Genomic DNA, 16,332 nt, shown 5'->3' on the forward strand with positions numbered 1-16,332 from the left:
TTTTGTATGTACTGCATCACATGCGTGGCTGGTTGAGTGTGTTTTTTTCTTGTTGGTTTTCTCTCAAGAATCAAGGTAACATGTTTTATGTGCTCTATGTTACAAATCTGACTCTGTGAAAGTGTGAAAGGTGGAAAAATTGGAGAGGAAAAGGTAGAAAACTAAGAGCATGTGCACATCCAAAAGTATAACTAATCCAGGAGAGGGGGGTGGGGTGGTGGTGGTGGTGGTGGGGGGGGTGTGGCACTCTGTGAGCCCACGGACCTCTCTCTTTGCTTTGGTGGAGTGGTTACATAACATAACCCACCATCCAGCCTGTGGATAGAAGACCAACTCTGATACAATCATCGCACTGAGCTGTTGTGCACGTGCACGTGTTAAGAGGGGTGTGTGTATCTTTCTCTCTCTCTCTCCTCTCTCTCTCTCTCTCTCTCTCTTTTTCTCTCCACGCCCCCCTCCCATCTTTCATCCCAGTCCTCTCATAGGTTCTTTGCAAAGGTAACGGAAAGACCGGGGGCTTTATAAAGATCCACTTTGTTCACTCGGTCTCGCTGCTCGTTTCATTTTTTCGGTCTTTCTCGTTTCCGCACAGCTCACACCAAAATGCCCAGCAAGAGGAAGAAGAACAAGCGTCGCATGAGGAGAGTGGTAAGCAGTAGCAGGCGCACTTTCCCCCCCCCTCGCTAGGTTTTTATTCTCATCACGACCATATATAAAGTCTCTAGATTATGAATTTAAGTCAGTTAGTGGGGACCTTCCTCTTCGAAATATTACATTTTGATCATTTGTGTTGGTTGATGTTTTGTGCGTCTGTTAATAGTTTTTTTTTTTTTTCCTGAAAAAGAAATAAAAACTAGTCTTTGTTCACTTAACCCACAGTGTTTGCCGATGCCTAAAAATGGGAATAGGCTACGGCTTAAAATCTTGTAAATATTCACTTCTGATCAGATTAAGCTTCTAAACAAAAACTTGAATCCAAAATTCAACAGAAAGAAAAGAGACCAGGTGTTTATTTATTTATTTATTTTTAACTTTTCTATTGGTACGTCGTGTTGTGTTAATTCTGTTACTATCAATCATGACTTATTGGACTGCACACATTCACGCTGTGTTGTTGCTTTTCTTGTGACGCGCGCTGCTGCGAGGAGCGCTCCGAGCTCCGCGCGTAAAATCTCGCAGATGTAAGAAGGCTGCACCAAAATTACACATATGGATAAAATATCGAAATTATACCGACAGTTACAGCTGCGCGACACTTCTGGTTCCAGTTTGAGGCACAAGAGACAAAGACGATTGTTAAACTCCGTGCGCCATGTGGGATCTGTGTCAAATGGGAAAAGCAGGGATGGAGATTTTAGGTTTCTGTATTTCTGTGATTTATAGTCATTAATCGTGAAAGGCGCCACATTCAAAAACATGAAAAAGAATATTAACTTCTCCACCCCTCATGCACATACACTCATAGTACACGATACCTTGACTTATGGAGCTGCACTGTTGTCATTCTTATGCAACTCAATGTGCTGACGCAGCAACGTCGCTGACATGATAATTGACATATGTGACTCCATCTGTCTTAGGTAACTGGGAGAAATTTCACTTCTGAACATTCAGTGCCCAAAGCGATGGGGTGGGTGTGGCAGAGAGGGGAGGGGTGTATGATGAGTGAGAAAGTAACACAGAAGCTCCAGTTTCTCCGAGGGCAAAGGTTACTCCATCCCCAAACACTTTTTTCTGACATTGTTTAATCACAATAGTTAATTATTTCAAACCATGTTTTATTTTCTAATTTTAACTTAAATATAATCCCCTGCTTCACCACTAAAGGCTGAGTTATAGCCCAGTCCTGCTGTTCTGGTAAGACTTCTCAGTATGGAGTTTGTGGCATTCTTCCTCAACCCCCACCCTCCCTTAAGTGCCTGGCTGGCTGGCCGGTCCGTGACTCTCAACACCACACAACTGTATTTGGTAGTGTCTTGACCGGAGGAATGTCTTGCTTTAGTTTTGCCAGACTGGAGTCTGCACAGTCTCTCTGATTCTCTCTGCTAGTCTACTAGTGACACTCAGATAAAAATGGCACCTGAAGTCAGTTACAGTGTGGTGTTATCACCAATTCCCTCAGAGATATCAGAGCTCAGTAAAGGGAAGGAGCTGCTGAACACTTGAAGCCATCAAGCTGAGTGCTCCTTGTCGGCCACACCAACTTTGTATGCACCTTTGATTAAAAAAAAGGGGTTTCTCTCCGAGGAAGGCCGGGCCTCCTTGATGCAGCCTGAGGGACACAGTCATCAACATTGATTAATTGAAGTTTATATATTACTCTGCTAGTGAGGTTTGGATTCTAGACAGCGAGCTATTTGTGGGCAAAGATGAGGGGGGGGAGGGTTGTTTTGATGGTGGCTAGCTGGACAGGCGTAGACATATGCACCTACACACACAAGCTCCGCTGGCTTACAGCATTGGTCTAGCACTGTGAATGCCGAACTGGCTGTCGGCCTAACAAAAGCATTTTCGGGGAGTGATTGTAACCTGATTATAACCTGATTATGATGTGATTAGGCCCACTGTCTGGCCCGCGGGGCACCCATCAGTGCTGCTGACTCGCACGGTTTCCCTTCCCGCTTCACCAGACCTGTCAGGACCGCTCTGATTCAACTAATTAGCTCCCATTATCTAACTAGCTTTGCTGGGCCCACTCCCAGTTACTCAGCCCCTCCCTTCATTGGTCTGGGCTCCTAAAAACCGCCATTAAAGCCCGAGGGGGTTTTGTCCGGAGCTGAAAAACATGTCGGACCTGGCTGGGATGGCATGCTAGGTATTCCTGCAGACAGAAATGTGCTAGAATGAAGCTCAGGCTGACAAAAACATAAGTATTTGAGCACGTTGAGGCACTCAAAAGCATTCAGACCTTAAACCTCACATTTGCCTGTTCCTTTGTACTTTGCCTTTATCTTTTATCAGTTTGCTTGACATACTCAGCGCCTGTTTGAAGACATTTTACCTTCAGTTTCATTAAGTACTCAAGAGGAATCAAGTTTCACACTCCTCAGCTTTCAGATTTTAAAATCTCAGTTGTTTGAAAGAAATTATCAACGTGTACTACCCTAAACTAATTGACTTTTAATATATTAATATTTAATTACACTTGGTAATTTGCACTAATTTACAAGTAAGACATCATTGTAATGACAAAACAACAATCATTAACCCAGAGGTTTTTGTGTCTTTCCCCCTTTGCAGCAAGCTCAGAGGAGAGCCCTCGAAGAGCAGCACGCGTCCAACCCGCCCGTCAAAGCCAGCCCTGGGATTGCCGCAAGTGCGCCCCCTGCAGCAACCCCAAAAAAAGCCGCTAAAACTCCGGCGCGAGCTCCAGAAAAGATCCCAGAGGCCGTTCCCATTGCTGTCCCCATTGTTGAGACCCCCAAAGCAGAACCAAAACCAGTTGTGAAAGAACCTGTCGTAGAGCCCGTCCCAGTCAAAGCAGAAGCACCAGAGCCCGAGGCTGTGGTGCTGGAACAGACTCCAGCGGAAGTTGAGGTTGAAGTCCCAGCACCGGTCACTGAAGAAGCACCAGTCGTCGAGACTCCACCAGCGGCGCCCCCTGTAGTTGAAGCTCCTGTCGTACAGGAGGCTGAACCCGTCATTCCTGAAACAGAACCAGTACCTGAGGTAAGAAAGCTTTTTTTAAACTCTGAAATAGATTTCGTCGGCGGAGCCATGTTTCAAAACTTCCCAGTAAAAAATGTATTTTGTTGTCGCCATTAGTTTTACAAATCAACTCTGCGACATCTCACCAAGCAGGTTCCTTGGCTGGCGAGTTGGGTTCAGCATGTACCTTCATATAAAGTGCTTGCAGTTGCCAATTTACATGCTTCTTTCTCAAATGTTGGAGAAATTAGCGTCATAAGGTTCCATTTTGCATATGGTTTGCCGGAAAGATATACGTACTATGGGCTGTTTGAGTTTATATTTTGTCAGCGTGAGTTTTGTTGGCTTTTGTGAAATGGTTTGGGTCTTTTTTTAGCTGCTCTTTGGTCAAAATGTGCTGTGGCTCGGTCCTCATGGGAGAAAGGAGGTGGAAGTGGTGGGGGGTGGGAGGCATAGGGAACAACATGTTCCATTTAGCAAAGAGGTGGAAAGTAGGAGAGGGATTGTGGGTTACATCAGTGGGAGACCGGGCAGAGGTTTTTCATCACCTATATCTAAACTGCCAATAAGGACGCGTCTTTCTTTTTTTTTTCTTTTCTTCTAACGTATGCTATCAAGGAGGTTGTTTTGAGTTTTGAAGTCGATTAAGCTAAATGAACAAATGATTGGCTTTAAGAAGTGATTTTGTTTTATACAAGCGTTTGGTCTATACTGCAGTTTTACATAGATTCATACCTGTTTGGTCTATACCACAAAATAATGTCTCACTAGGTTGTTTTTGCCCTTTAAATACATTTTTATTAGCAAGTTGAAAAATAGTGGTCTTTGTAGTTTCATGCAGACTTCATTCACATATACTGGGAACAGAATGTTCTGTCTCAACCAGTAGACTGCAGGCGATGTGGAGACGCACACACGAGCTGCACACCGCACATACATGTACATGTGCCTTAACATGCGTGCACACACACGCACACACACACACACGCACAAACGCATACATGCACACGCATACACGCACACGCGTACATTTGTACAGCTATCTCTGTGGGGACTCGTCACTGACACAATGCATTTCCTAGCTCCTTACCCTAATCTTAACAATCCCAACTAAATGCCTAACTTCAACCCGTACCCTAACCTAAACATATTTCTAACCCTAATCCTTAAACCAAGTCTTAACCCTCAAAAAATCCTTTAAACTTGTGGTGTTCAGCATCTTTGTCCACACGAAGCACCATAGATCCCACAAATATAGTTAAACAAACACACACACACACACACACACACACAAAACTCCTGGTCTTCGCTCCCAGTAACTGAGCCATGAGCACATATGGTGCACATGTATGTTCTCACATGTATGTTAGTGTGCACATGTACACAAGGCCCAGTGTAAGAGGAGACATGAGGTGTTATTAATGGGATGTTCATTTCCTTTGACTTCACTCAGAGCTACACTGTGCTCCAGTAATCACAGAGATGTCATTTAGTTGGAGGTTTGGGTTGTGACCTCTGACCCAGAAGTGTTGCTCTACCCACTGATCTATACGTGGCCAGTGAAGACGTTTCTATAGGAGATTGACTGCCCATCACCGTGTAGTTGTTGAGCTGCGGCAGTATCAACCCCCTCTGTCCCTTCATCCCTACCCCCCTCCTTCTCTCCTTCCCTCCCTTCCTCCCATCCACCACACCACCCATCTCTCCCCTTCCTCCCCTCTTGCCTCACTTTTTGTCAGCTCCTCCACTGCTTGCAGATGTGCCAGATTCAGCTGAGAAACAGAAACACACGCAGACTCTTTTGTAAAACTGAAAATTAGTCAGTGCAGACTGCAGCTGCAGACACGTACAGCTGTATGTTTTACTTGCTTCGTTTTGTGAACTTTTTGTCAGATTTTGTGAACCCTGAGCTTTGGTAAACTTGCACTTGCGGCCACAGTTGTGCAAGAAAGCGTTCGCTCACAGATGATAGAATCAGAGCAGGCATAAATGGGGCTCGTATTCAGCTGGCTTTGGGGCCAAAAAGAGGTGGCCCCGCAACTTCTGGATGCCGGCACGGAGAGTCAGGTGAGTATAAACCCACCACTCAATCTACAGACCCGCTGAATGCGTTTCATTTTTCTGTGGCCTAAAGCGACGGTGGGTGCGGCTCCTGCTGAGGCTGAACATTTTGTACCAGCTTGCTCCCTCTGTGCTCCTGCAGCCCTCCACTCCTCCCCCCTTCTGTCCCTCACAGTTTTCCCTTGTAAATTTGCTCTACCTCGTCAACCTTCCTGCCCTCCCACCGCTTGTTCCTCTCTTGTCTCTCCTTTCTCCCTCCTCCCCCCTCCTCCTCCTCTGCCCCCACTCTTTAATTTTTCTCCTCTCCTCTCTTGTCCCCCTTCCCTTCTTCCATCATCCCCCTTCTCTCTTCCCCTCCTATGGGCAACCTGTGGGCCCCTATTAGCTGGTCTAATTAGCACATGCACGCGTCCATACATGTGTCTTCCTTCTATTGTTAGTTCTTTACTGGGAGTACTGGGAGGGGGCTGCACTGGGAAAGGTGGGATATTGAGTTCCATGTTGGGTGGTGGGGGGTACATCTGCCTGTTGAAGCATGTTTGTAGTTTAGCCTTTGGTATTTGTGTGCTGAAGAGGAGATTACAGACAGCTGTCACAACCTTTTTAAAGTCTCTGACGGATCTCTAGTGAAGGGATGACTCGGGGTACGTTCAGTTTCAGTTTGCTCACAATGAAAACAGCAAATGATCGGTGAGCATATTTTCTTTTTATCACATCTGACATTTAGCCGGAGAGAGAGAGAGAGTAGTGGAGGACAAAGATGTGTGAAGTGATACTTATTTCAGACTTAGTTAGAAAAATGATCACCTTGTGGCAAAACATGGGCCCCACAATCCTCCCCCAGCCTTCCTCCACACACACACACACACACACACATATATACTACCCTCCCCACACCTTCTCGCAACTTTTATGGGTTTGTTTTGTGAGACACGTGTACTTTTGCACAGAGAACAGTCAAAATGTCTCGACTTCTGCTTTAATTTTTGCTTTTTAAGAACTTCCCTTTTATACTGAGAATGACTTCACAGAGCCTATGTTATACATTTTCTTTATTTCATTTCTAGTTATCTTGATAAAGAAGATTGGTCCTTCCAAAATCTGTATATGTGTGTGTGTGTGTGTGTGTGTGTGTGTGTGTGTGTGTGTGTGTGTGTGCATAAAGTTGGTTGGAACATAGAGTTCAGTGCATTTAGGTACACTATGTCATTCTTCTTGTGTTAAAATGGGCTGTGTAAAACGTAGCTGCTCCTAGATCAGCTTTGGTTTGTGCTAAATTCGTCTTTTAGTAGGACTTGTGGTGCGGGATCTGTGTGCAGATCAGTTTGGTACAGAGTGTTCTGGTGGTGGGACACGCTGGAGGCTGCGTGTGTTTTACCATCAAGCAAAGGAAGGCCTATAATCCAGCTCCCCCTCCCCCCCTCCCCCCCGTACCATCCCTCCAAGGTTATATCTGCCCCTCTCAACTATACGTGCATGTTTGCCTACTTTTTTACTGCTTTTGTTCATTACTTGTGTAAAATGCTGCAGGACTGGATTCCTCACCTCTCAGAGACAGAGATGGACAAGTGTAACCACATGTGTCTGAACTGTCTTCTGTGACAGTTTCAACTCTCTTCTAACAACTGTAGATAGATGACATGAGATGTTTCTGTTCCAGTAGCAGCAGCAGCAGCAGCAGCAGCAGCAGCAGCAGCACATTGAGCCTGAGTGCACTAGACTTGTCCTATATTGAAGAAGAGCTGGTACAAAACAGGATAAATAATTTACCGTCGGACCATGAACATTTACAATATTTATGTGCCGCTCCCTGTGATTGCCACTATGGCTCAGCACACACGGCTGCACAGTGGGCACCAACAGTGGCCGTTTATGCTACTGGCAGCTGTTCCAGCAAAACGACGGCACGGCTGTAAAATAGAAAAATATGATCTTCGATGATGACTTTGATCATTATCTGCCCATTTTTTGGCATCTGTGTTGTAACACTAATAATACTATAACTTGAATAATAAGAAGAAATGGTCCTAAAGCGTTGCAAACCACAGAAAATCGTCTTGCTCATGGTCAACTTCTCTCTCCATCGCCCACTTGCGGTATCATGAATGCCGATGAGATGGTAAAAGATGTAATTAAACATGTGGGGGTTTTAAATTTATGTGGGTTTTGTGGAGTAACAGCAAACGCTGATTTAATGAGGTGAATATTTCAGTTTTCTGAACCTGAGGTGGATTTTACAGAGGAGGGCGTAACAGCTTCCCATTGTCCAATTGGTTGTAACCTTCCCGTAGATAGTATAATGTTCCTCCCCCTTCTCCCCCAACTACAGCTATACTCACACACAAAGCATATTCAAGGGAGAGTGTGTGCGTCTTCTGCTTGTGTTTGTGTGGACTGCCAGTCCACACTTACAAAATGTTCTCATTTTGGCAAACGTTTCCTGTTTTTTTGGATGCATTAAACCTGTTCAGAGCCTCACTGGGTTTTCGCCTTGAGGCCATCACAGCTACAGTTTGGTTGTTGTGTAGAAGATTATTTGGCTCTGGGCACATTTTTAGGACAGCTGTTTGTGCGCTTCCAGTGCTCGACCTTTAAAGTTAAAAAAAAAAAAAAGGTCAGAAAACAGGAGAATGGCAGCAGCACAAAATGAACCAAATATTTTTAATGGCCTATAAATGATTGTTAATGTATCCCAGAGTGCATTTTTAACGAGGTTCACTCTTTGCCAACTACACTCTGTCTTATTAAATACACATATATGATCATGATTGTTTTGCTGACTCTTGAATAAACACTCTCCCTCTTTCCATTATAGATCACACCCCCAGCTGAGGCTCCAGTGGCAGCTCCTGCTGAGGCTGAGGTAAAACAAACCTGCTTTTTACACACACACACACACACACACGCACACACACACACACACACACACACACACACACACACACACACACACACGCACACACACACACACACAACCCCTTTTCTGTCCCTCAAACCTCAACTCGTTCAGGCAGTATATATTTGTGGTGTGAGCCGCAGGCAGGTAACACGGGTGTGAATGAGTACGAGTGAAGCATAACTCACCATGACACTTTTCAAGCACTTTGATTTTTGAACAGCACATTTGAGAGACAACTTCAAACGGCTTTAAAGAGGCTCTGTGTAGAACAGAGCAACGCGAGCAGTGTGATTAAACAGATGCCTTTCAAAAAACAAATCCCACAACCACAAAAACATGCTCCCTTAACTTTTCCAAGATAACGAAAGTGAAAAAAAAAGGGGGGGGGGGATCACTGGTATAATTAATTAGTCGCCATTTAAATTTGCCCTTTTAAAAGTACAACAATCTCACATTTCTCAGTGTATGTGGTGTTTCTGCTCACGTGTCAGAACGCTTGTGGAAGTGACGGCTTACGTACAAAACAAGAGTATCTCAGAGTTTCCACTCGTGTTTTATAAGTTTACAGCAGCAGCAACTGGACAAGAGACAAACCTTTCACTGGAAACGCGTGTAAAGTTTCTGTGACTTAACTTGAGCTTCACACCTTATGAATAAGAACCACACTTTGCCTCAGGTCTCTTTCTCTTAAATAACAGAGCTCTCACATCACAGTCTGGCTCTCATACTCAAAATAAAAAACAACAAAGAAACATCTGTTTTATGAGTTGCACTGATTCTGCAAACAACTCAGCACATAGAAGATCTTGCTGATTCTCATTACTGATAAAAACAAAGAATCAAAACAGCCTGAAATTGTAGTTAGTAAGGGTTTTGATGCGATTTAAGTGCTGCAGTTGATGTGAATCCTAAAAAGCCCAGCAACAACGCTCAGTTCAGTGTGATTATAAGATTACTGTCTGTTCAGACAATTGCCACCAGCAAAAAGTTTGCACTTAAGTTAAAGAGATAAACAACCATTGTTTGTTCGTTCTGCTTTTCATCTGTCCATCCATCTATTGATCGAATTATCTGTCCCGTCAATAAAGAGTTTGCTTAACTGTGTTTTTCCAGGTTCAGTCAGTTGACGCAACAATCGTAACCACAGAGACTGAACAGGTGAGACTGAGCTTTTTATGACAGCATGGCTTCACATTATAGTCATGGATATAAAATCAGTGAATGTTTACCCAGGGAGATGCATGTTGCATGTTTTTTTTCCTAACGTGTGCCGTGTTGGTTTTGCATGTGCAGACACTTGATGTCTGCGAGCCAGAGACTGAAGTTGAGGCTGAGGCCTTGGCAGAGGAAGAGACAGTCACTGAGGTGGAGGCTGAGGCCTTGGCAGAGGAAGAGACAGTCACTGAGGTGGAGGCTGAGGCCTTGGCAGAGGAAGAGACAGTCACTGAGGTGGAGGCTGAGGCCTTGGCAGAGGAAGAGACAGTCACTGAGGCGGACGTAGAGGTGGAGGTGGAAGTGGAAGTGGAGGTGGCCGTCACAGAGGATATCTCCGCACCAGAGCCCGTCACCGAAGCCACTGAGGAGCCGGTGGTAGAAGAACATACGAGTGAGCAGGTTTTTGCTGAGGCAGAAGCTGCTGCGGCAGAGGTGGTTACGGAAACAGTGGTGGAGTCAGTGGAGGAGGTTATCACAGAGATACCTGAGCCTGAGCAGGTGACTGAGGCGGCGATCAGTCCTGCAGCTCCAGCTGAGGAGGAAGAGGAGGACGAAGCTGAAGTGGAAGTGTTGGCTGAAGAAAGTGCACCTGAAGTTCCTGCTGAGCCTGTCACAAATGCAGAGGTGCCACACTGATATAAAAAAAACTCCCCTCTTCTCTCTTTTTTGTGTTTTTCCATCTTTCCAGAAATGCAAAGTGATTTTTTAAAAAACGTTTCTAGCGTGTGATTTGTTGCTTGTGTGTAGCATGTGGCTTAAATGTTTCATCAGTAGGATCAAGCAGGTTTTCAAAAGCTGAAGTCTCTGATCTGTTTTCATGACATGTTTTGTCACTTGCATAATTTATTTCAAAATCTAATGTAATGGCAAACAGCACTGTGACCTTTAATTTGTTTTGTTTACACCAGGATGCTCCTGCCCAGACTGTGGAAATCCCAGTGGTGAGTATTTTTTCTTTTTCCCCCCCGCATCAAGAAATTTCAGTACATTTTACCTATTACCTTTCTTTTGGATTGTCAAGTAACTTTTGCATGAGTAGTAACACTTCAAAAATAGAAATGTTATTAATCGGCGTGTGTTGTGTACCTGTTGTCTCACCAGGTGCCAGACACTGTCCCTGAGGCTCCGGTAGAAGAGGCTGAAGAGGCTCCCGTCACTGAAGTCACAGAGGTAAAACACAAGGTTTTTTAATCAGTTTCATCTTTAACCTTCTGTGAAATGTTCTGTGCTGTGATAGTCAATGAGATCATCCACATAAACTTACCTGTGTGTGTTCTCTCCTCTTCTCTCTAGGCTCCTGCCGCTCAGGACGTTGCTGACACGCTGGTTGACGACTTTGTTGTCACAGAATCTGTCTCAGCAGTGGAGGTCGCCATAGCTGAGTCTGTTGCTGTCCAGCAGGTGAGAACTATACAAACTTCTTCCCTTCATCCTCTTCTGACGACCATACATCATTTAATTCAAATGTTATTTCTGGAAATATATTCATCTTTGCCAAGCTGTTGTACTCTATTTCAGCACCGATCAGCACTCATGGAATGACTCTCGTCCAATCAAATTACTTGGTCGCAACTAAATTTTAAATGCAGATTAATTCAGACCTGTGGCCACCAGGGGGCAGGTTGTAACAAACAAATGCAATGCAGCCTGGTGGGCGCTCAGTGTCACTGTAAAACTAATGTGTTAAATCAGTACAATCAAGTCATGTTCATTTCAAATGGTCCATTTGTATGACCATTTTCTGTTCTGACCGATTCCTGTCTCTGCTGCATTTAGGAAATTGTGGCCATGAGTGACACCCCCATCACCCAAACAGAATCTATGGATGTGACCCCTGCTGAGCCTGAACCTGAGCCTGAACCTGAGCCTGAGGCTGAGGCTGAGGCTGAGCCTGAGCCTGAGCCTGAGCCTGCTGCTGCTGCCCCTGCAGTGGAAATGGTTGTTGTAAGTTACCGTCTTGGTGACTTTCTCTTTGGTAGTCATATCCTGTAGCTTTGTGTGTTGTACAGTGCACAGTACATGTCTTTGAAAACACATATGTGGGTCTCTCTGTCTCCTAACCACCTTCCTTTCATTTCCAGGATGCTACTGCTGAGCAGACGTGTCTGGATGTGCTGTCAGAAGAACCCAAGTCAGAAATCTGTGACATGCCATGTCAGATGCAGCTCGCTGTTGAGTCTGTGCAGCTCAACTCGATGGTAAAAGAAAATGAATTTAAGACGAGAGGCATAGCTTTAGCTTTAAACCTTTTCTTGGAGTTGAATGAGTCACGTGTACATCATGTTTCCTGGTCATTTACAGATTTTTAAAAAAATTTAATATGGATTTAGTGATACTCAAAATATGTTTAAGAGCCAACTTAATTAACTTGTTTGCTATTAATAGTTGTGATGTGACATTGCACTTACCTGATCTGATGCCTTCTGTTGTTCAGGAGATGTCAGTGGAGGCAGCGTTGAATGGACACATCGTTCCAGAGGTGTCCATCGAGGGCTAGATCCCCGTCACACAGCTCTGAAGACCAGTTTTTGTCTCTGTAAGAGCCTCACAGTATTGAATCAGTTCTTTATCACATACATTACATCTCATTTTGTAGCCGTTTTATTCTCTGACCTTATTGTTCACCTCTAAACCACTCAGCAGCCACTAACCTTTCTTCTTCTCTGTGTTTCAGATTCCCCTTTGGTCATTTGGAGGACTCATAGCTTTAAAGGGAGTCAACCAGCTGACTTTTTATTTTTTATTTTTTTTAAATTTTTTTTAGGGCTTATGACAGAACGGACAGGAAATCGAAGGAACATCCACACTTTGAAGTGCCTTTCCTGTCTTGGTTCCTGTCAAAACACCAAACCAGATGTCAATATGCCAAACGCGCTGCATTCAAAGGCAGCAGGACAGACTAGGACTCGTCATAAGTTTGCAGATGTAGAAACAAACATATTGTGGCTCCTTTTAATCTGTATTTCTCTCCAAAGGCATGTACAGTGAATTTGCATCAGCAGTGGAAGCAGAGGTTGTTGAGAGGTGGAGAGTCCTAAAACAAGATGAATGGCAGTGCCTGGTATTTCTTACATGTTCTCACCTCTCCAGAACATCTGCCTCCACACTGCATACACTCAATGCATGTGAATACTGTAGCATCAGTGAAAGAGGCTATAGTTTGTACACGGGCCTATGTTCATACTTACGGGTGGGAGGGACAAATGTTTTTGTTGTTTTTTCAGATTCACATCTCAACATCACAGCTTTTTGCTCGACAGGCTCTCTTTACTCAGAGTCAGAGCTCCAAACTTTCACCCCAGCCTCTGTCTCTGCCCCCTTCTCTGTCCCCCACTTCTCCTCACTGCCCCCACTAAGTGCCAGAGCTTACATTAGTCTGATGCTAAAACACTTCCCGAGAGTTTTAGGTTGTACAGCACCAGTGGCCTCTGGAGGATGGCGGACATGAAGGGGACGAACTCAGAGGTTGTTTTTTTTTTTGTTTGTTTTTTTTGTCTCTCTTTTTCCCTCACTTTCTCCTTTTTTTAAATCGTTTTGTATAGACCGTATGATGCGCTACAGTTTTGTGTTCAATGTGTCCGGAGGGGAGATGTGATGTTATGTGATCTTTGAGATGAGGATCACTCGTGGGCTGTTTGACGGTCTGACTTAATCCAACTTTGAAATAAAGCTGTAACTCATCGTGATGCTGGAGTACGTGTTTCACTTTTGATACTGTTTCACTCATAGAATAACAGAGACAGGAAGGAAACTGTCAATCAGAAACGCGTCAGGCGTTCGGCAACAGAGAAACTTTCCTGGCAGTGGTTGCTTTCAAAGATGCAGCCTCTGTAAAAGATCATCTTTTTCTAATTTATCTTTGGTTGTGAATGTGAAGCCAATTTAAATCTCACATTTTGCCATTATGACTAATCCAAGGGAAATTATTTGTAAAATAAATTTTTGATAATTAACTAGGTGAACGAGGTAAAGAAAAATCTGGCTGAAGCTGTAGAGATTTTATTTTAGAAGGTTATGTAACGATAGTAAAATATGCTTTTATTTATGAGCACAGGGACGGGCACAGAATTGGGCTTGTTACTCAACAACTCAAAAACATATTGCCAGAGAATAAAAAAACCTCAGTCATTTTTTTCAAACCACTGATAATATTATCTTCAGTTAGCGTTCAACTTAGCTCGGCTGTTCATTTTAGAAATGAGCAATACTTGATAAGTTGCTAATCAATCAAATAATGAATACTTACTGGTCACAGACAGAACCCTAGAGTAAGATGATAAAAGCTAGAACAGGAATGACATACATGACTAGAAGGGCACATAACATAACTCCACCAAGGCAAACAGTAAACAACATACACCAGACTTCAGAGACACAAAATTCATATTGAATGACCTGGATATGCACCAAAATTGAATGACTTCTTCCTCGGCCAGTGATCCATCCCTCCTCCAAGTTCGGTGCAAATCGGTTCAGAAGTTTTTGCGTAATCCTGCTGACACATAAACAGACACGGGTGAAAATATAACCTCCTTGGCGGAGGTAAAAAAAAAAAAAAAAAAAGTAGCACGTTCCCAATGTGACCAGAGAACAGATAATTACTCTCCAATACATTCTTATAATGATCTCCAAAATAAAGACAATGAGACCAAAATATCTGCCTCAGATCAAAAGATTTTTAATCATTTGTTTTTGCATTGAAATCTACATTCATATTAGTATGATGTAATTTGGTTCAGTAAACACTGCCAATATGTGGTTTTGCAATCCTCCCTCTTAATACTATGATCACACTGTCAACAGGAGTTTCAACTGAATGTCAAGCATCAGTTTCTTTATTTTTTTTTTTCTTACTTATGTTTACTGGCCCCTCGTGTTGGAATTTTAACAAAATGTCAAAATGCAAAACAGAAGCAACAACTTCAGTTCTGCCATAAGAGAAAAAAAAAAAAGGAACAGAAAAGTAAAAAACAGAAAAAGACAGACAGGACAGACAAATGATAAACACATACCGCATAACAACAGAGAGGATATATATATTTGTAAAAGCACATTCGTATTAATAATAGATGCTTTGGAATGAAAACAGCAACAAAGAGTCTCACTGTGATCAACCAACAACTGTCCCGCTTGCACTCAGCACATTCCACTTATATATTATCTGATTTTTCTTTTCTTTTTTTTTTTTACTTGTGCCATTAATATGCATGAATACATGTCATTATAACCCCCAACCCTCCTAACACAAAACATAATAATAAATATGAAAACAGGAGATTTGATTGGTCCATGAGGTAAAATGTGAAATAATAATAATAATAATAAAAAAAAAAAGATTGAAAGGGCAAAAGTTGGAAAGATTTTGGAAAAGACAAACTTCCACAAAAAGAAAAGTGTGGCCTGAAAAACTAATACAGAAAAGCTTGTGATTACAGACAAGAAAGCATGATGACAAGGTTTCATTGTCTTCCCCCAGAAAGAAACACACACACACACACACACACACACACTCGCTCACTCACTCACACAATCACACAACCATTCACACAGTCTAGCGTGAAGCTCAATAACCAATCAGTTGCCCAGGCTGTAATCTTAACAAAGCCACTTGATGGATGATAATATTCATATTTACAATGAAGTGATGATTAACTGACGAAAAGCTCAATACAAACACAGAACGAACCCAAAAACAGACAAGCAAGAGTAAAACCAAGAGAAAACATTAAATCACCATCTTCTCTTTTCTTTCCTTCACTTTTTCATCTCCTCCTATGCACTGACATAAAAAAATGTCCATTGAAGTAGGTGCTGGAGGTGGGTGGGGCTTACAGAGGCAAAGAGAGAGGGGGGGTTAATGATGACAGTGATGATGGAGCAATGAGCAGTATGAGCGCTGCCACTCAGCAAAAAAAAAAAAAAAATCAGGCCGGTGTAGACTCTTCTCTGTTTCTGCTACAAGAAAAAGAGCACTTCGATAAAAGAGCCGCCGCCCCTTTGGGCTACCCTGGATTGAAATCAAACACACCCCACCTCCTGATGTTTGCAGATTCAGTGTGGGAGAGCATGCAGTCAGCTACACAGTGTAGCCCGAGTGGGTGGATTTCAAAGAGCACTTCAAAAACAACAAACAGCCGGCCCGCTCTGGTTTATATGGGGCTCCGAAACGAGTTCAGCTCCTTTGTCAGAAGTTAGAAGTTTAGGATGTGGGTTTGAACGTCGATCTGAGGAGTGTGTGCGTGCGTGTGCGTGTGTGTGTGTGTAGCAATAACTGCAATGGTAGAAGCAGCACTAGTAGTGTTCAGCAGGCAATAGTCTCGTCCTTCTGGAGAAGAAAAGGCTCAAGAAACAAACCCAACTCATTGTTGACCCCAAAAGGTGCAGCAGTAGCATTTCAATGTATCGTTGGGCATCATCAATAGATCTTGTTTCAAAATCCTGCTTCTGCATTAGGAATTCAGGGGTTTTCTTGTCCATTGGTTGCTGTGGCTGCTATGTTCCAATATTCA

The 16,332-nt window shown here is 43.3% G+C and overlaps 1 protein-coding gene across 2 annotated transcripts; it reads left to right on the forward strand.

The window, feature by feature from the left end:
* Positions 1-528: 528 nt before the first annotated feature.
* On the forward strand, positions 529-13,502 carry LOC111236513 (calphotin-like). 2 transcript variants are annotated; one of them, XM_022765269.1, is made up of 13 exons: positions 529-648; positions 3,241-3,669; positions 8,525-8,572; positions 9,722-9,766; positions 9,902-10,057; positions 10,100-10,447; positions 10,732-10,764; positions 10,925-10,993; positions 11,117-11,224; positions 11,600-11,767; positions 11,905-12,021; positions 12,258-12,359; positions 12,498-13,502. In XM_022765269.1, the coding sequence occupies exons 1-12, from the start codon at positions 604-606 to the stop codon at positions 12,318-12,320; spliced, it is 1,629 nt and encodes a 542-aa protein (XP_022620990.1). In that variant the 5' UTR covers positions 529-603; the 3' UTR covers positions 12,321-12,359; positions 12,498-13,502. The 2 variants fall into 2 exon arrangements, with proteins under 2 accessions (XP_022620990.1, XP_022620991.1); XM_022765270.1 differs by having other exon boundaries at positions 9,902-10,015.
* Positions 13,503-16,332: the final 2,830 nt, after the last annotated feature.

This window comes from Seriola dumerili, unplaced genomic scaffold, assembly GCF_002260705.1.
Source record: "Seriola dumerili isolate Sdu_G_001 unplaced genomic scaffold, Sdu_1.0 BDQW01000668.1, whole genome shotgun sequence".
Taxonomy (NCBI): domain Eukaryota; kingdom Metazoa; phylum Chordata; class Actinopteri; order Carangiformes; family Carangidae; genus Seriola; species Seriola dumerili.